This window comes from Neolamprologus brichardi, chromosome 16 (assembly GCF_056152115.1).
Source record: "Neolamprologus brichardi isolate AB-2024 chromosome 16, ASM5615211v1, whole genome shotgun sequence".
Taxonomy (NCBI): Eukaryota; Metazoa; Chordata; class Actinopteri; order Cichliformes; family Cichlidae; genus Neolamprologus; species Neolamprologus brichardi.
In genome coordinates, this window is record NC_142119.1 from 9,511,619 (window position 1) to 9,532,761 (window position 21,143).

Below are 21,143 nucleotides of genomic sequence, written 5' to 3' on the forward strand. Positions count from 1 at the left end.
CCCAACAGTTCAGTAGAAATAGCAAAATAATAAAAACAAAAAGGACAAACAGAAATTTTGAGTTTTTAAACCCTCCACATAAACTGGATTTTGTATGACCTCTTTAGTTTACCTCAACTAAGCCTTTGCTTGCACCCTAAATGTTAGGTTTTGGTGAAAGTAACACCAGCCCATGTGTTAGTGAGTGTTTGTGGTTTCCATTTTGAGCCTCTTGCCTCCATTGACCTCATGTGTGGTGCCTGCTGGCCTGATGCTTCAAAGCATCGACATGTGGCTTTGGGGTGTTGATCCAAAGCAAGCAAGGCTGCCTGCGAGTGAAACCCAATAACAACAGGCTGATGTATACACACTGACAGATGCACATGTCCATTTGGATGTTGATAAAATGCACAGACATGCATGCAGCAGTGCATGTGGTCTTGGAGAAACAAGGAATGAAACAGACTTGAACCCGAGCCTGGAATCTGTCAGCTGAGTTTATGACTTCATAGCAGCGCTTTCACACACACGTGTAACGGCATCCTTGCAGATAAATTGGAATCTGTGTAATAAAATAAATACGGACAAACAAGCAAACCCATGAGAATGTTACTGCATTTATAATTTGCTGAAACTTGTACACAGATAGCGTTTTGAGGGGAAACGATCGTTTAAAAAAGCCAGAGTTAACTGGATTAATTATTTTTAGTAAGTAGTATCGGATACAAGTTCAGCATTTCATTACAATGTCTTATCTGTTGGCTTGTCTAGATGAATGTGAAGAGGACAGCCTGGAGTTGGATCTGGGTCAGGTTGGGACTCACGCCTTCGCCCGGATGGAGGGCGACGTAGACAAACAGCGGAAACTGATTTTACAGGGACAGATGTCTGAGGCAGCCATGCAGAAGCAACACCAGAGAAAGTAAGAGTCCAACCAAACTGTGAGATAACTTGATGATGCTTTCAACTGTTTTTCTTTAAATAAATGCAATAACATAATACTTCAAGTGTTTTCCACTTGTAATAACATTGACGTTGCCTGTATTAAAGTTTTTACGTACAAAATCAAGTGCAGTATTTTATTCAGTTACTAAACTGTAAATAAGTACAATTTGAATTACTCTATTTATGAAGTATTTCTATCTAATGTTGTTTCAGTTTGCACTGTAAGTGTTTGTCACTTAAAATTTAACTGAAACATTTCTGAGCGGCTACGTTTTGGCTGCTTTCATGATCACACTTAAAAGTTCTTTTTAGTTTTTTAGGGTTTTTTTATAGGTTTTATTAGATGTTTTGGCAGTAATTTATAGAGGCAGTAGTTATAGCATGTGTGTAACCGCTAATTGTTGCATATATTTAAGATATTTTCTCTTTCTGTTTTAATCCTGCAGCTACGGTCGCTGGCTGTGTCGAGCGAGAGCAGAGGACCTGTCAGACATCGCCGCGCTGAAAGCGTTGTACCAAACTGGTAGGGACGTGCATATTAGATCTTTGAAGGAGTCTTTCAATGTCTGAATGTAGATCTGAAACAAAACCAGGAACCAAAAGACAGTTTTCAGACATGTGTATTGTAAGGGTGCTCGCCTGAGAGTTTCTGTTTCGCCTCTGCATGAAGAGCCAAGGCAATTCATCCTCTCTAAGGCACAATTGACTGTCATCACCAGTAGGAGGCAGTGTTGTTGCACACAGTCCAGGACAAGGTTGAGCACCAATTAGCTCAAGTGAGGAAAAGGTTGAACCTATTTGAACTTTCAGGCCGTGTTTTATGGTGGGTACATTTAAGCTTTAACATTAAATATATAGTTTTAAATTAAAGAATATTTAATTTAAATCTATATATTTAATGTATTTTACTTGTGTCACAAGAAAAGTCTTTCCAGAAAAAATGTTCTTTATGTTGTTTTAGGTAGTTGTCTTAGGGAAATATGCAAAAGAAACATTTTACATTTTGTAGTGATGCTACACAAGTAGAAGGTCTGTATGCATTCAAGTAAGAAACAATGGCTGTCATACAGCCACTAATGCACATTACAGTTGGAGAACATGCATTTAAAAACGGGTGTTTTATCCAAAAGTCAGCCTTCCAAAGAATTTCACTGCAGATTACAAGCAAAAAGTCCAGATCATAATCACAGACGCAGAGGCTGAACTACTGGAAAACTAACTATTACTCAGTGTTGGCCAGATGACCTCCGTAGGCAGAGGGCCAAACACAGACTGTATCTCCACACTTCTCACTTACTACATCTGCAGCTCTGTTTCAATACTGTGATACTGTATTTAAATTAATAGAAAATTGCAGGGTTTGAGTGTCTTTACACTTTACTGTGTATTTGTCCAGGCGTGGATATATGTGGCAGGACAGTGATGGTCGTGGTTGGACGAAACATCCCCGTGACCCTCATTGACGTTGAAAAGGTAAAGTGTGCCAATATGTCAAATTAAAGCACTTTTAGTGATCTTAGTCATGTCGGACCTCACCGTAACAGATGGTGCAGATTTATTTTTTTGTGTACTCGTAATAATGCAATATGTGTGAGCAAGTACAGGTCACGTTGATCTGCTTTTAACCTTGTTCACTGCACGTTTGATTTTACTCCTCAGTACCTGTTGCAAAATGCAATATATCTGTTTTTAAATAGGAAAAGCTGCAACTATAAAAGAAAATGTATCAGATGTGGGTGATCTGGTTTTTAACAAAACTGTAAGTAAATAAATATTTACAGTAATCCTGTATGTTTGTTTCCTCTGCCCGTGTGCTGTAGGCGCTGTTGTACTTCATCCATGTAATGGACCACATCACAGTGAAGGAGTATGTTATGGTTTACTTTCACACGCTGACCGGAGAGCATAACCATCTGGACACCGACTTCCTGAAGAAACTCTACGACATCGTTGACGTCAAGTCAGTCTGACATTTTACTCACCTGATTACACTGAGCCTGTGGCTAATCTAAACCTTGAACTAAAGGCATGACTGCGATTTTTTTTTAAGTATTTGCCTTCCATCTTTTAATTAAAACATGTCAAGTATATTGGAAAACCAACATTAAATCAGATATGAAGTGGAAGAGAATATTGAATAGATAAGGCATTAACTGGCATTGAGTCACTGAGTAAGAACAGTCTGCTTCAGCTTTCCATCCAGAACTGTTATCATCTGTCATGTAATCATGTCATTAAAGTAGAATTAGATTTGGCTGACATTGTTGGCCAACTACTTCTCCAGTCTTAACGAACCAAAACTTAAAAAAGAATCAGACAGAGAGAGGTTGTGTAAAAAAGACAGTCTTTGGGAATTCCCCTCTCATTCACTCCTTTTCTCTCTCAAAGGCCACGACGATACTATGATTGAGTCATTATAGTAGCCGCTTTCATATTTTCTTCCATACAGTATAGTGCTTACTGAATTTTAAATCTATCTAACGGTCATTTTGTATCAATAACATGACAAAGGGTCCACTTTTCAAACCTAATCAAGGTGTTTAACATTTTGTATATTAGGCCATACAAACATTTAGAGTTGACTTTCATTTGACCTATTTGGTGTTCGTTTGGCTCTTGCTCTTAGCCTCTGCAGCTGCATTAAAGTTGAGAAACATTGTTCGTGCCACAGTACGATACCACCAAGGTTACAGTGTTTAGATCAGGGGTGGGCAATCTCAGTCCACGAGGGCCGGTGTCCCTGCAGGTTTTAGATATGTCCTCGAACCAACACAGCAGATTTAAATGGCTAAATTAGCTCCTCAACACGTCCTGAAGTAGTTCAGAGGCCTGGTAACGAACTAATCATGTGATTCAGGTGTGTTGACCCAAGGTGAGATCTAAAACCTGCAGGGACACCGGCCCTCGTGGACTGAGATTGCCCACCCCTGGTTTAGATTATTGGAAAAGCCAAACAAGCTGTGAAACACATTTTGTTTCATTGTTGGCGTTGGCGCGAAGTCTCGCAGTGACCTGAGGCCAAGCAACTTCGCTCTGCCTTGGCCTCAAAGAGTTCAAAAGAGTTCTAAACTGAGACCGGATAAGCCTTTCAAAGACAGCGCTCTGAAACGTTGTTGTCAGACATGACTTTGTGATAACTGAGGTTGCAGAATGGATTTGGACCTGAATCAGTCGTTCTGTTGAGCAACGTGAAGTGTCCATTGTGTACCATCACATTTGGAACTCGATACACATGGAGTCAGATGCTGTTTGATCTCTTTGTGATCTCCTGAAAAGTTCACCATTTATGAATATTTTCATCGTGCTTAATCGTAGCCACATCTTCCAAATGGAAACCAGAAAGATCTACACTTCTATTCAGAGATCAGAGTAGACTTACAGCTTCACTGTTCTGAAGTGACTCCTCTATCCATGCAGACTACCCTGTTTGTGAATGTTATGTGTCCAAAATTAATAAAGACAGACATGAGTGGTCATACAGTAGATATTATTAGTTAGGTTTAAGTGTATGTCTTAATCATCCTATTTATACTACTGATTTAAAACTAGCACTTGAAACTAGATTAAATAAATTTCTAGTGTCTATAAACATCAACACAAGGGCTTGAAACCCACACAATATCTAAACATAACTGTGGAAAAAAAGAAGGGGTTGAAAGTTTGTTAACTGGAAGCCACCAAAGCAAAAACCTAGAGAAACTCAGGTGCTCGGTGAGTAGGAGAAGCGTTTATAGTTGTCATCTCTTTTTAGTTTTGGTTACTAGAAACCAAACTTGCTTCCTGTGTCAGTGGGAAACTCCATGCAGTCAAGACGTACCTTTCCACGCTTGTGTTTCTCAGGTTTCATTGCTTTCTGACTGTCCATTCTGTCGGTTTCACAACACCTTTCTTAACCTTCGTAAAGAAAACTGAAACTGTAGCACGTTCCTGATGTTTATCCTTTATGTTGTGTGATAAATTTACCGTAAGGGTGTCAGATGCAGGTTACGTGATATATTTCAGTGAGGCAGGAAAAGGGAATTAAAAAAAAAAAAAGCAAACCTTGCTTTCACAGAGTCTTTAAATGCGAATGAAGACACCTTCATTCAGCTTCCCCTTTCATCGGAACAGGAAACCCCCATTCAGTCATAAGTGACGAGGGCGAACGTTTGTGTTCTGCTGATTCATCAGTGCAGCCTTAAAATGTTAGGGATGTTTAAGGCTCCACCACCTCTGCAAACTTTTAGCTGGACCTAACGAAACCCAGACAACAGTCTGCCCTCTACTAAAGGCTCATTTAATGTGAAACAAAAAACGCTGAGGTTATCTGTTTGCTTGTACACTTTCTGACTTGGATATTGTACTTTGGCTGCAGTAGAAAATGATGACTGCTAACAAGTTTGTCATTTAGCAGCGGCGTGGGTCTGGCAGAGCTCTGTGTTTAAAGCACAAGAACTGTGCTGCCTGTCAGTCGCAGAGACAATCAAAGCCTTTTTTCAGGGAACTTTGTGTCCTCATTCTTCTGCGGGCGAGGAACACACACGCACATCACGCTCAGGGATCACTTTACTTCTAAACAGTTACAGTTTCTGTTCTAGCTGTTTTAATTTAGGAGTATTTTTCTTTCTCTGGTACATTTCTCAAGCAGTTGCTTTGGGTTTTTTGGTTTGGCATAGTGATATTGAACCCTGGTCTGGCTATTTGGCTATTGATTGACTGCAGATGTATGTTAGCTTCAAATTACCTAACCAACAGACTCTCGCCAGATTGAACATATCCACAGTTTTGGAAGCGTATATGTTGTCTGCATTTAGCAGGAGACCGTGGACTCGAGAGTGATTATTTTTAAATATCCTCGGGTCCGGCTCTGGACCAGTGCAGAAGGCCACAAGTCACGGTTTTGTACGTTTGAATTATTTGGATAACTAAAAGTTCCTGTGTGTTCCTCTGATGGACGTTTTGGTTTTTCTTTACATAAGCAAATTTAGTATGGATTGATGTTCAGGTCAGCACTATTTCCAGAGTTTTCCAGAATGCAAGAACTTTTTGGCAGCATCCAAAGGGGCCGGGGTTAAAGGGAAAGTATTATTATTTAATTTATGTGTTGTATTTTAAGAGTAAAGTGGAAATGTTGAGGGTAAAGTGTATGGACTGTGTGGACAAATGTGTTCTCTCTGGATAAATCTGAACCTGAATCTGAACCTCACCCTGAAGACTCAACATCTGTGTGTGATGGTTGATTCCTACAATATCAAGAAGAACTTCCAGATGCAGCACATTAATTTAAAATATCATCTGAATTAGTGAATATCAGAAATACGAGGAATTTGGCCCTAAACACATGTAACTAGTAGGGCTGGGCTATATCATACCGTTCACGGTAATACCGGTGTAATGTTGGGCAACGATAGGAAAATGAAATATCGCGATAGAATATGGGTAAAACGCGCATGCGCAGTGCCTTTGTTTACATACGCACTTGGCGGCGACGCAGACTGAGAAGAGTGAAAGTGGATCATTAAATGAAACAGATGAACCAGAATTAGTTTGTAAAAATGCTGCAACTTCAGTGGTGCGGAACTGGTTTAGCTTTCATCCGTCAGATACACAACAAACCACTATTTTTGGTAGCGCATGCTAGCGGGCCGTCGTTATTACCGTGTTTTTTGGAAAATATGGCACACTTAAAATCAATCCTTTGATTTTTCTGAAAATTGACAGTGTCCCTTATAATCCCATGCGCCTTATGTATGAATTCTGGTGTTTACTGACCTCGAAACGATTTTATGTGGTACACGGAGCTCGAAAATCTGTCAAATGTTTCAGTACGACTTTGCTAAGCTACGAAGCCGCACCGCTCGATGGAGTGTCAGAGCATTACGGTTATATTAGGCAGGTGCCTCGCGGAGTGATACGTACTGTGCTTCAACATAACATTACCATATTGTGTGTGTGTGTATAACCTCTTTTTAAGTTTTGTGGATATTATACATGGTTATGCTGAGGATATGTCGACCAGTTTCCACTGGAAATGCCTTTTGGTTAAAGGAATTTGCACTGTTACGTTTTTATATAACTTTAATGCATATAAAAACAGCTGCTTGTTTGAGTGAAAATACATTGATGGGGTTTTTTGAACTAATAAAGTTGTGGAGTTGTAAAGTATTTTGTCTAGTGTCAATTATATTGTCAGTTATATCGTTATCGCAAATTTTCAAATGTATATCGTGATAAATATTTTTGGTCATATCGCCCTGCGCTAGTAACTAGTAACTGACCCACAGTTTTAGTTGGCGCTCTCTTACTCTGGGATATACCCCTGATTTGTTTGTTAGTCTCACAGTCTGTTTGTTTGCTTCTGTCTTGAAAACAGAGAAGCGGAAGTTGACTCCAGCAACTTAGGAATGGCAGACATAACAGGCTTATACCGGTTTGGTAACCTCAAGTTTACATGTCATGTTTTTGCCAGTGATGTGGCTCTGTTGCTTCATTGGAGCATGGTCTGTAGTTAAATAATGGTGATTGAAATCAAGTTCCTCCCAAATGTAGATGCCTCTTGGGCTCCTCTTCCATCATGGAGAGTTGGTTGCGTGAGACTGACAGACTGGTGAGCCATCTGTGGTTTTGGCTGCTTTGACTGAGCTTCAGATACGAGTAGATGGAGACAAGTGTCTAAAATTAGCTTCCTTCTGTAGACAGTTTGGCACAGTTTTATGGCTAAAGTTGTCTGATCAAAGCAGCGTAAAGCAGCATTGTAATATGACAGCTGCTGTAGCTGACACTGTCCATTAATTGTCTAATTACCTGTCTGTTCAATCAAATAAATAACCAAGCATTGGAAAAACATTTGGCACTTCTATGTGGTAAATGTGTCCATGCTAATGTACAGGATGGAGCTGATTGTAAAGTGGTGTTTTTGTGGGACAGCAAATGTGTGGCTTTGGAAACGGCCACAGAAACATTGTGTCTCCTCTTTCAGAACATCAATCATTTTTATTTCCTAATACAGGTTTTTTAATTTTATGTTTGATTTCCAGAATAATGAGTCATAGGGTTGCTGAGAAGTATTATTCCACTAATGTTCTGCTTTATTTCTTGCAGGTATAAAAAAAATTTGATGGCTTTCTACTTTGTACATCCAACATTTCGCTCGAAGGTAAGGGATGGTTTTTGGTTGTAAAACATTTTTACTAAGTATCAGATATTTATATTTCAGTTGATAATGTATAAATGTATGAAAACAAACCTCGTCTGTGTAGTTTATTGTATTTCAGATGATTTTGATCAAGTTTTTATCCTTTTTTTGTAAGAAAAAGAGTGAGCACAAGACATTAAAAAGCCATATTTATACATTTAAGATTAAAATGCTGTGCCTTACACCCTTCAGTGGAAACTTATTTCCACTGCTTGTCTCATTCTTTTGTTCACTAGCCGGGGCTCGTGACCACAGGTGATAGTGAGAATGTAGACTGACCTGTAGATTGATAGCGTTGCTTTCATGCTCAGCTCTTTCTTTACTACAACACACCGACACATCATACGCACCAGTCTGCCTGTCAGTCTCCTGCTCCCCTCACCCCTCGTTCACAAACAACACCATGAGATACTTAAACTCCTCCACTTGGATCGGCAACTCATCCTGACACAAAGTTGGGACTCCACCGTTTTGCCGTCAAAAAAAACATGGCCTCAGATTTGGAGATTTGTGCTAGTTTTCATCCCAGCTGCTTAACACTCGGCTACAAACCACTAAAGTGCAAGCTCGAGGTCACTGCCTGATAAAGTTAACAGAACCACACATCTGTAAAAGGCAGAAAACCAGGAGCTTTTTGCTTTTGTTATTAATCTAAGTCCTTACATTCCTACCACACTGATCCAGAAAATATTTTCCTCATTAAGTAACTTTTGTTTTATCTGGTTTCTTGATAGTTCAGTCTTGCTCAGTTTTCTTTGTTTTTTACAAAGTTGTGTTCAGTTATTCTGTGATTATTGCATGACTGGTGTCCTGGCAATGCAAAATCAAGCTTGAATGTTTTCAAAAACTGATGAACGGTTCTTTACACACATCCATTCTCTTTCTTCACTTGTCTCAATCAAGGTTTCAACATGGTTCTTCACCACTTTCAGTGTATCTGGCATGAAGGAAAAGGTCCGCTACCTCGACAATCTGCAACAGCTCTTCACCTGCATCAAGCCTGAGCAGCTCGATATCCCTCCATTTGTCTTGGAGTACGATGCACGAGTAAGAACACAATAACAGAGAGATCCATAACTCAGTCCTATGTTGTTTGCACATGATCCACGGATATCTTTCAAAGTGATTTGAACCATTTTGCAAAGGTAACTGCTAAAATACATAAAGGATTTGATAAAGCTCTCAAAACTGGCCCAAACGTTTGTTCCAAAAACCGCACACAGGTTGGAACGATTTATTTTAACATAATCAAGCTGACGTCCATCCAATTATTACTCATCTAATTAGCTCTCCTTCACCAGCAGCAATGCATCTGAAGTTTAAAGCAGCAGGTGTTCTGCCTTTGCCACACAGTGTGTTATTGCAGATGGATAGAGCTACATTAACCTAGTAGATATGAATGGTGTAAATCAGCCACTGAGTAATGCTGGGTGGTTTTTTGTTTTGTTTTTTTCAAATCTAATATCAACTTGTGTGTCTTTCCCTAAATTGAATCTGTGTAATCAAATCTTGCATATTCACTAACAGCACTAGAAATTGCTGACCTTACATCTGCAATAAACCAGCATCCTGCTACCTTGTTGTGGCTAACTGCACGGAAGGTCAACCATTAAATAGACAGGAAATGAAAGCACGTCAGATAATGTCGTAGGCTGATTCACTCAGCGGTGGGAGCTCAACGATTTGCAGAGGTTCAGAAGTGACATTCAGTTATTATTTTCCCTAATTATTCTTATTTTTACTACCTGCCTACCTAATATGATATTAGAACAGAGTGTTTTAATACTGGAAAGTAGTTCAGCTTTTGCCACTTTAAAAACTTTTTAACATTTTATAGTTAAAGCCATATGTGGTTATAGTCTGACCATTACTAAAGTACTTTGTAAACCATCTAATTTGGGCCAGTTGTTCTTTTTTTTTAGCTTTTTGACTTTATTGTGACAGGCACAGTATGTCAGTTGGGTGCAGCTGTGGTAACCCCTCCGCCTTCCTCTATAAGAGTTAGGGTTCATTTGAAATAGTGGCTAGAAATTCTAATGTAGACACCAGAAAGTCGGTCCCACTTTCTCTAGATGACTAAAATATAGCTCAGGTGCTGAAGCATGTGGTTTAAAGTTACAAGTGACCTGCCAAAATAATTATTTGATGCGTCAGAAACATCTGGAAGTTGCAGCAGATTATCCCAGTTAATATATTTTAACTTGGAAAATATGTCACTACATTTGGAGCTCTGATGTTTGGAGCCAGTAACTGACTTCCTTTGATAAATTAGAGTTTGTGTGTCTCCACCTCCCTGTAAGCATCGGTTTTGCATTTTCAGATGCCGAAGGACGGACCGTAACCCCATTTAGCCTCACGTCAGCTCTCTGGCTGATGGTGTTTTAGTAGAAATATTTAGGTAGGCTAGGTTCCTGTTGATGTCTCGGACAAACCTGAAATCACACAAACCCATGTGTGTTTCTATTCACGTCCTTTTTTCATCAGTTGTACAGGTCCTTCTCAAAAAATTAGCATATTGTGATAAAGTGCATTATTTTCTGTAATGTACTGATAAACATTAGACTTTCATATATTTTAGATTCATTACACACAACTGAAGTAGTTTAAGCCTTTTATTGTTTTAATATTGATGATTTTGGCACACAGCTCATGAAAACCCCAAATTTCCTATCTCAAAAAATTAGCATATTTTATCCGACCAATAAAAGAAAAGTGTTTTTAATTTAAAAAAAGTCAACCTTCAAATAATTATGTTCAGTTATGCACTCAATACTTGGTCGGGAATCCTTTTGCAGACTGCTTCAATGCGGCGTGGCATGGAGGCAATCTGCCTGTGGCACTGCTGAGGTGTTATGGAGACCCAGGATGCTTCGATAGCGGCCTTAAGCTCATCCAGAGTGTTGGGTCTTGCGTCTCTCAACTTTCTCTTCACAATATCCCACAGATTCTCTATGGGGTTCAGGTCAGGAGAGTTGGCAGGCCAATTGAGCCCAGTAATACCATGGTCAGTAAACCATTTAAACCATTTAGCAGGGGTTTTGGCTCTGTGAGCAGGTGCCAGGTCGTGCTGAAAAATGAAATCTTCATCTCCATAAAGCTTTTCAGCAGATGGAAGCATGAAGTGCTCCAAAATCTCCTGATAGCTGCATTGACCCTGCACTTGATAAAACACAGTGGACCAACACCAGCAGTTGACATGGCACCCCAGACCATCACTGACTGTGGGTACTTGACACTGGACTTAAGGCATTTTGGTATTTCCCTCTCCCCAGTCTTCCTCCAGACTTTGGCACCTTGATTTCCGAATGACATGCAAAAGTTGCTTTCATCCGAAAAAAGTACTTTGAACCACTGAGCAACAGTCCAGTGCTGCTTCTCTGTAGCCCAGGTCAGGCGCTTCTGCCGCTGTTTCTGGTTCAAAAGTGGCTTGACCTGGGGAATGCGACACCTGTAGCCCATTTCCTGCACACGCCTGTACACGGTGGCTCTGGATGTTTCTACTCCAGACTCAGTCCACTGCTTCCGCAGGTCCCCCAAGGTCTGGAATCGGTCCTTCTCCACCTCTTCTCGTTGTGCAGCGTTTTCTGCCACACTTTTTCCTTCCCACAGACTTCCCACTGAGGTGACTTGATACAGCACTCTGGGAACAGCCTATTTGTTCAGAAATTTCTTTCTGTGTCTTACCCTCTTGCTTGAGGGTGTCAATGATGGCCTTCTGGACAGCAGTCAGGTCGGCAGTCTTACCCATGATTGCGGTTTTGAGTAATGAACCAGGCTGGGAGTTTTTAAAAGCCTCAGGAATCTTTTGCAGGTGTTTAGAGTTAATTCGCTGATTCAGATGATTAGGTTAATAGCTCGTTTAGAGAACCTTTTCATGATATGTAAATTTTTTGAGATAGGAATTTTGGGTTTTCATGAGCTGTATGCCAAAATCATCGATATTAAAACAATGAAAGACTTAAACTACTTCAGTTGTGTGTGATGAATCTAAAATATATGAAAGTCTAATGTTTATCAGTACATTACAGAAAATAATGAACTTTATCACAATATGCAAATTTTTTGAGAAGGACCTGTATTTGAGGGAACAACAGACGAGACAAATCTCTAGACTTTCCCTTTTCTATTCTCCTCTTCCTGATGTAAACCAGAGACGGTGGAAATGATTTCTGTTGTTCTTTGTCTTTTATTTTCATCTGTTTTCTCCCCGAGTTTAATTTCACCTGTTAAACCGTTGACTATAAGCTCAATTAAAATGCCCAGGATGTTTTGTGATTACTAAATGAACAAAATAATTATCAATAACTTTGATTAATCAAGATTTTTATCGTTTTAAGAAAAGTTAACTGATTTATTTTTTTACTGGCATGTTTGAAGAAGAGCAGGTGACCAAAGTTCAGAGTTTTTGATTGTCCACTGATAACTCTGTCGTCACACCTTCCCCTCAGGTTAAGAGTGTTGGTGTCATCCTCGAGAGTATTCTTTCCTTCACGACACACATAAATAATGTCAGTCGCTCTTCTTATTTTCATCTTGGTAACGTTACCCGCATTCGTCCTTCACTTACTCCAAACAGCGCCGCCATACTTGTCCTTACTCTTGTCACATCTTGTTTAGATTACTGCAGTTCTCTGTGGTCTACCTCATAAATCTCTTCATAAAATGCAGTTAGTTCAAAATCCAGCTGCTTGTATTGTATCTAGAATTGGATCTAATGAACGTATATCACCTCTTATTAACTCCACTGGCTTCCAGTTCACCTACGTGTCATTTCAGATCCTGCTTCAGGTCTACAATCTCTCTCTCTACTTTCAAATCGCATCTTAAAACCCATCTATTCAGAACTGCATACCCTTCATTATGACTTGGTCTTGTCGATGTTTACCTTGATTAGCTTTTATAGTTGTTTTTTTATTTGTTTACCTTATAATAAATAAAAAGTGTTATTAATAATATTTTTTTTATTAACTGTGGATGTCTGTTTATACTTGGAGCTAAAATATGGGGAAACATGACAGATTGATGGCACATGTTTAAGCGTGTTTCCTTTTGGCATCACTGCCATGAAACGACATAAACATCTGGATGGTCTTTAGTGGCATCAGCTAAAACAGACTGTCAGAGTAGAACGTCAGCATTGCCCCTATTTTGAGTACTGAGGAAATGTCAAACCCTGAGGAAGCATAGTTAGAATCAAAAACAACGTCTAGTTTGTTAGTTTGATGCAGTTTGAACTTAAAAAACGTTCTTGCATCATCCGATTCTTTGGAATAATTCACTTTTTCTTTGTTTTGTTTTTTTTAATAGCTGATATGTTTGTAAACCACTGTGGATATCCACTTATTGATGTTGGATTGCAGCAGTAACAAGCTTGTTTTCATATTTTGTTACTCGCGGTCAGTGTTGGGACTAACGCGTTATTAAGTAACGTATTACAGTAACTACGTTATTATTCTGGTAACGAGCACGGTAACTAGTTATTATGCCAAAACCAGGAACGCGTTACTCGTTACTGGGATTTAGATAGGCTCGGTATTCGTTACTTCGTGTGGTGGCTATCGCGGAGCTTCCACAGATTCAGTAACATTAGCAAGTGGTGGAGGCCAGCAGTGGATGAAGGAAAAGGGAGGCAAGAGGAGAGACCCGAAGCGGCCGCTGGTCTGAGAGTGTCAGGTGAACTGAACTTCAGGTAAGAAGTTATAACCTGCAGTCCATCTGGGTCAGATATAAACCAAGTTTAGGTGGAGTTTATTTTCGTTATGCTGACTTTTTCGTACTGCGTGCTAGCTAGCATGACGGAGTTTCTATACAGCTGGGTGGGTGCTATGTTACTGATGTTGAACTTTATTTTGTTCATAAGGTTAATTATTAGAGTTGCCAACCGTCCCGTAAAAAACAGAATCATCTCGTATTCAGAGAAGATATTACGCGTTTTGTATTGAGGTGAAAAGGAACACAGTTTGTCCTGTACTTCAGCTACAATGAAAAAGGCACAAAGCTGGAGTTATTCTGTGTTTACGCTGCACAGCTGCCTCTTCTTCTCTCATCCTCTCACCCTCCCTCTCCTGTTTCTACTTCAATCATGAAACTGATCAATGATCAGCTGATCGGCTTTTCTCTCTTGTTTATTTATCGCCCACTTTGCGCCAAAAAGAGGAAACCAGTGGATGTCGCGGTAAACAACAGCAGCACTTATAAGCTTGATCAGCTGTTGTTAGAATTTATTTAATATTAATTAAGTATCAGCTGATGTTTGCTGGAGCCACAGCTGTAAACCTGCTGGTCATGATATCGGTTTGAATATGTGGTGAGAGGGAAACATGAAGATGAAACCAGGAGATGACAGCTGGTAACTGTGCAGGGGCGGGACTAGCAAGGTGTTGCCAGGGTTCCATGTAGGGCATTAAAAGGGAAAGGGGGGCACAAGGAAATACTTTCTTATTCTCATTTAAAATGTCTCACTTTTAAAAAAAATAATTATCTGAGTCTTACAACAAACGATTGATAGACTGATACATATATACCATCAGAACAGTGTACATCACTGTCACAACAGTGTTTATTTTCATTCAAAGGCTTTATGGTTTTTCCTATAATGGTGGGCCGGTCTCTAGTCAAAATGCCCGGGACAATTTTTTGTCCCAGTCCAGCTCTGTATGCAGCTCATCTGCAGTCTGGTGTTGCCTACATCTTCCTATTCAGAAGGCAGAATTTCCGAGTTCTGAGTACAATCGAAAACACCACGACTGCAGTTTTTATGTTGGATGTAAAAAGCAGGCTAGGATAGAATCAGGCGTGGGATTTCTCTCGTGGAAATGTGCACATTATTTTTTCCTTTCTATTGGTAGGTGGCACAGTGCACTTGTGGCAAGTAAGCAAGCTAGAAGACTGGCAATCTTGCTGGGTATCCAGTTACGGAAGCAACACATTAACAAGAGAATTCTGAGTAAAACCAAAGTTACTTTCCCTAGTAACTAGTTACTCTGAAAGTAACGAGTAACTTGAAGTAACTGAGTTACTTTTGATAGAAGTAACTAGTAATGTAACTAAGTTACTAATTTAAAGTAACTTACCCAACACTGCTCGCGGTGGTTATGAATAAAAACACGAGGTCATAGAGCTGTAATAATTACTGGTAGATCAGAAAATGCACTTGTACATGAGGTTACCTGTACAATAAAGTATCATTGTTTCAGATTCAGTGTTCTGCAGGGAATGTAACTCCAACAGTGTCCTGATGCATCAACACACAGAATCAATTTTTTGGAACAACAATGTATTTTCCACTTTGAGCACAGCCAACGACCTGGGCAACATTGTTTATATTGACACCTACCCAGAAACACTTGTGCTGATGGAGTCCAGGAAGTAATTGCTCTCTTTGTTTGCTGAAATTGAACCTAACCAGGAGGTACCTTCTTAAACTGGATCTCTTTGGAAACCTCGGCCAGTTTGAACAGTCGTTAACTCTCACAGCAGAATCTGTATAACAGTTTGTTGTACATGCAGTGTGAGAGATGACTTCAGAATTGTCATTCGTTTATACCTAAAAGTAGGAACCTTCTTAGGAGCTTTCACTAAAACTCTATTTGTGCTGTTACTAACTACAGAGGTTGTGACCTTAAACTCATAAGATGATGCCACAGTTTTTTTCGTAGCAGTCAAATAAACCCCGTATTGCAGGTTTGAAGCTTCTTAGGGGCGAAATGGGGGTTAAAGTGCACCGTGTTCCAGAGCCTACACCAGAATGGTAAGGATGATATGACGTGTGAAAGAAAGTTGGCTACAGTTACCACTGAGCTTAGATAATTGTAGATCTTCTCAAAAGGGAAATTGAGATGGTATCGCTCATGTAACCACTCACCAGCCGTCCATTTTCCTTTATTAGAAAACAAAAAAGTGAAACTTGCCTCATTCTCTGTTGGTAGAGTACTTATTTCATTTCACAGCACCGTTCAGCCTACTGGCATTTCACCATTGCCTCTCAAAATGGCCTCGGATCAACTTGTCTTTAGTACCGTTGGCTGTTTTCACATTTCTCACATTTGGCCACATTTATTTTAGCTTTGCTTGTCAGAGTTTGACTAAAGTGGAATCTATTATGTCTTTTTAATGCTCTAATAAGCCTTTTCAAGGCACACTGCCTGCAATAGATGGGCTATTGTGTAAATGTAATTATGTAAATATTCTTCTTGCACAGAACTTGTTTGATTACAAGTTTAAATGGCGTATTTTCACATCCAAAAGGAGTTGTTTTTTTTTCTCTCAAAATTTTTTTATTACTTTTTTTGACAATCTGTGTGAAAATTTATGGGGTGGGGGCTTTTCCCCACTGGTCTACAGCTAAAATCCTTCTGAGTAAACATAATCTAACTTTATTCATTTTTGGCCTTTTTATGCTTAAAATTGGTTTCTGGCTCTTGTTGTTGAGATGCTGTTAGTTCTTAGACAGCTACTTTGGTAAAAATGGCTCAGATGTGGATATGTGCTCATTTTATATGCTTGGGATCATTGTCCTGTTGTATGATCCGTTTTCAGCCACGCTGTAGCTGTCAGACAGATGGCCTCCATCATATTTCTGTATACAGAGGAGTCCATCATCCACTCAGTGACTGTAAGGTGCTCAGGTCCTGAGGGCCGAATCATCATCCAAATCGATACCTCTCTACAACCATCCTTGACAGTTGGTATGAGAGGTTTTGGCTGATATTCTGCGTTTTCGTCAAATGTTTCGCTGTCCATTATGGCCAAACATCTCCACTTGAGTCTCATCTGTTCTAGAGGTTTTTGGCTCTGTTTACATGCAGCTTTGCAAATGTAAGCTGTGCTGCCGTGGTCTTTTTACAGAGAAGAGGCTGTCTCTCAGCATCTCCCCAAACAAGCTATAGTAGTTTAGTCTTTTTCTAACTGTACCGTCATCAACTTTTACATTAGAGTCTGAAATGCAGCTCTCTTTGTTATTTCTCTGAGCATTGCACAGTTTGACTTTAGACCGAATGCTGCGATGTTCATTCCTGAGATGCACAACTGAACGCACCGGAACAGCAAACTGCCAGAATGTCTTCATTTACAAGGTGCTCACAGTTACTGCAAATCAACTCATCAAAAGCGTCTGATTAGCACCATCTGGCTGCTGCTTACCCTCTTACTTCCTATGGAAGCAGTAAAGGTTTTTCACAGAACTACAAAAACCTTTTGCACATGAATATCTGTTGACCTCTACTCTGAGCTTGGACTTGAGCTACCTAAATCTAAAGCTGCATGTTTTTTTTTGTTTGTTTGTTTTTAAAGTGGATCAAAATGTGCCTCAAAACCACTTTTAATTTTCTTTCTCAATATGCTGTCGACATGTAGCCGAGGGATGAACCAACACGTCTACATGGCGTAATATTCTGGTCAATTGATGAAACAGATGTTTCTCCCTGTTACAACACCCCACATAGACACAACATCTTGGTCTGACATTCTAGACTCTAAATAAATGTATTATTTGTTTAATCATCATTAACGTTCAATAACCGTGCTGTCCTTTTTATATGATGTTTCTAATTAAATCTTCTCTCTAGAGGCGTTTTTGTGAAAAGTTTACAAGCTCAGCATTTAACAATAACACATAAATGTAAAAAATAATAAAAATAAAAAACTTAAAAACGGTAGCCAATCAGCTATTTACTGTCATACTTGGAGCCCGAATATAAAATTTCAAAGCAGACACATTCTGAAAAACCAGTATCCTTTACTTAACTCGGCTGCACACCCACACCTTGATTCAGACTCATGTTTTTGTGCTTGTATATTTAGTAAGAAGATCTTTTGCTTAACTAAAACTTGAATCTTTCTTAATGTTAGTGTGTTGACATAATCTTTAGCTTATCAGTGTAATTATTCTACCAGCAGAACAAAGCAGTCACGCCACACCCAACACTGCTGCCGCCTCTTCTGACAGTAGAACACTTTGAAGTTGTGAAAGGCTCTGACAGGTGTAGTCAGATTACTGCCCACAAATTTTTCTCTGCATTATTAAAACACGTGCAGCAGCTAATAGGACAGCTTGCCCCTCCTGATACGAGGAATACAGCTTCCTGACACTTTGCTATATCAAGAAAAGAGCACAATAGACCTGAATGAAAGCGAGGGTGGGTTGTGATTCATGAATAATTTACTTACTGTTAGCATGTCCCTTCTGCAGCTGTTCCATCACATTATTGTCTCCCCAAAAACACTTCTGTTGTGTTTTGTAAGGGTTTGTTTATTTCTTTGTTGCAGTGCATTTGACGTCTCAGGGCCACCGTAGTATAAGTCAAATTCTCTTTGTGTTGGCAATAATCACTTTAGTGTTACCAGCTTTGGCTCAAGTGATCTGTGCTAACCCAGGTGTTTGTTTTATTCTCATCTATAACAGGTGAACGGACCCTACCATCATTCAGAGGCTTCCGGTCTGTGACACGAGTCCAATCGAATCTTTCTGTCCAAGCGGCGAAGTGGTGGATGTCTTTTCTGGACATGAAGTTTTCTGTGTGGTCTGACCTCCAACCTCCTCTTTAAGGCTTTGAACCTCAGTTGAGGAAACTCTTCTTTTGTTCTGTTCCTGCCAAAAAAGACCAAATTAAGAGTCGCAGTGCACATATAGCACGGCGCGGTCTGGTGAGCAATCATTGTTACTCACCACAGACTATTTTTGGATCTGGTATGGCTCGTGGATTATGCCTTATACTGAGAGACCTACTCAGCAGTTTTCTCATACTGCCCAAAATATGAAGTATCACATCATAGCTGGCACGTAACTCAAAGGCTTTCCTGTGATGTGGTCGTATCAGACATCCTCGCCCATGTCTCAGAAGATGGCTTTTCAAATGCTGGAGTGATACGGGGAGTGCCTGTTTGGATTTCTACACCACACGGAGCGGCAGAAAGTCTGCAGTAAAGACAAACATTGGGTTTTGCTCAGCCGGAAGTTTTTCTCCACCTGTTTCAGCGTAATATGAGACCATGAGCGCCGGCAGTCCAAACCGGAAAATTCCAGACAAACATTAATGCCAGGGAGATTTTCTTTGATTAAAAGCACACATCAGCTAGCTAACATTCAGTTTACATCACAAGGTCATCTTCATATTGTGCGAACATGTGAAGTTAGCTTAGCTTGGCACAGAGACTGAAAGAGGAAGCAGAAAGGCTCAGCTTAAGGTGTCGGAGTCACTTCAGCTGAAGCGTCAAACATTAAGTTAAATTCGCAAATATTAGAGGGAGATGCCTCTTATCGTCTAACTCCTGGCCGGAGAATAAATAAACCATTTCCCAGATATGTAGCTCTGTTACTAGAAGCAGTACTGAAGTACTTCTGCTGGTGAGCAATTACATAGCATTAACAATGTAAAAAGCCCTGTTTGTTTTCCAGTTAGCTTTATGGTGGGGCTGAAAGGCAGCAGGGCATGTGTGCCTCTACCAAACTTGTTAGCACCGTGTCACTGAAACGCATATTTAACCTCACACATTTAACAACATATGCCTAACATTAACTGCTTCCAATCTTTGACTGTTCTAACTTAAATACTATAAAACACGTTAATTTCCCTGTTTCTGGAGATGGAACGTCTGTAACTGTTTCTTGAAGCAGTAACTGGAATCATTAAAAGAAATTGGCCACTAAACAGTGATACAGTTCTAATAAGGCAGTGCCTCTGTAACCCACAACAGTGGAAACATGATGTGCAAGTGAACCTAAATTACACAAGTCAAAAGTCATGAGGAGTCCTCACTCTCACAAGCCGCCGTGAAGGAAAGTTATTAACTTTTTTTTGTGCTTTTGTGTCAAATCGCTCTGTTACTCAGTCACTAATTCCTTTGTTTGCACAGCTCGCTTCACTTTACGTTGTCGTCTGTAGTTTGATTTATTTTGGACTGCCACATGTGTGGGTGTCTAGATCAAATGGAGTGAAGTAAACTCTGAAAGCATTTGATCAGTCATGATGTAGCATGTGTGGTAGCCCAACACTGACACTATCACCACAAATCTGGGGGGGGGGGGGGGGGGGGGTCACCTGTGTGTAGTTCTGTGTTCATCCAGGCCAAACATCAGGAACTCTACATGCTTGCATTTGAACTGTGTTGGCTGCATGGAAACTCTTTAACCTTCAAGTGAAAGCGGGGATGTTATTTAACACGAGCACACAGAGTTCAGCTTCTAACTTTTGAGGTTACAGATAATGTGATGTGCACACTGGTGGGGGGTATATATCTCGTGTCACTTACTCCAGGAGCTTCTGTGTACTCTGTTTATAGGGCTCCTTCTAAAATCAATAATAAATGGCCTCGTGAGGAAAGCATGCACAGTCAGATTGAGCTGTTTAACGTCTTTTGTTGTTTTCCTCAGTGCTTTGAGTTCCATCCAGTGAAACGAGGTTAGTGTTCCCTCCTTTGACAAAATGAAATGTGCTGTCACTGTTTTACCTTCAGCTGACTCGGTCAGCACAGACTTGCTGTTAGAACTGTGATTATATCAGAATGTGCATAAATGAGCCAAATTACCTGTGTGTAGATGTGTCCTGTTTGGGGAAGTTTTTTATCATTTTAAAGTGATATGTGGAGGGCCTGGTGTTTGACATCCTCTGAGCTTTACAGGAAATGACATCATTCATGTTTAAATTTCCTGTTCTTTTCTCTCTTTTTTTTTTTTTTTTTTTTTTAAACACTTTGATCATAAGAAGTTTTTTTTTTCTTGATAATAACGGGCTTAGACTATCCTTTTAGAAAAGAGCTGGTTGTATTGTGTATTTAATACTTGATGAAGAATAAAGATTGATTTTGGTGCTGTAGAAACATTTGTTATGTTTTCAAAGTGACTTTTCTGCTTAGTCTCAATTTTCTTAATGAGCGCCTCAAAGTTTTGCTCCAATTTGAAAAAAACTCCCTTAAAGTGTAATTTCTAACACAACTCTGAATTCTTATAATCATCATTATTATTATTCAAGTGCATCATAATATTCCATTTACCTCGCAGCTAATGGATGAGGAGAGATTTGGTGCTAAGCTTGTGATGTGTGCTCTG

The 21,143-nt window shown here is 39.8% G+C and overlaps 1 protein-coding gene across 2 annotated transcripts in view; it reads left to right on the forward strand.

The window, feature by feature from the left end:
- gdap2 (ganglioside induced differentiation associated protein 2) overlaps window positions 1-20,122 on the forward strand; it is a 33,247-nt gene extending 13,125 nt beyond the window's left edge. For both annotated transcript variants that reach the window (XM_006808154.3, XM_035915496.2), the window contains exons 8-14: window positions 751-901; window positions 1,371-1,447; window positions 2,321-2,397; window positions 2,745-2,884; window positions 8,005-8,059; window positions 9,002-9,145; window positions 18,501-20,122. In XM_006808154.3, coding sequence (XP_006808217.1) covers window positions 751-901; window positions 1,371-1,447; window positions 2,321-2,397; window positions 2,745-2,884; window positions 8,005-8,059; window positions 9,002-9,145; window positions 18,501-18,542 — 686 coding nt within the window. In that variant the 3' untranslated portion in view covers window positions 18,543-20,122. The remainder of the gene's footprint in view (window positions 1-750; window positions 902-1,370; window positions 1,448-2,320; window positions 2,398-2,744; window positions 2,885-8,004; window positions 8,060-9,001; window positions 9,146-18,500) is intronic.
- The last annotated feature ends 1,021 nt before the right edge of the window (window positions 20,123-21,143 follow it).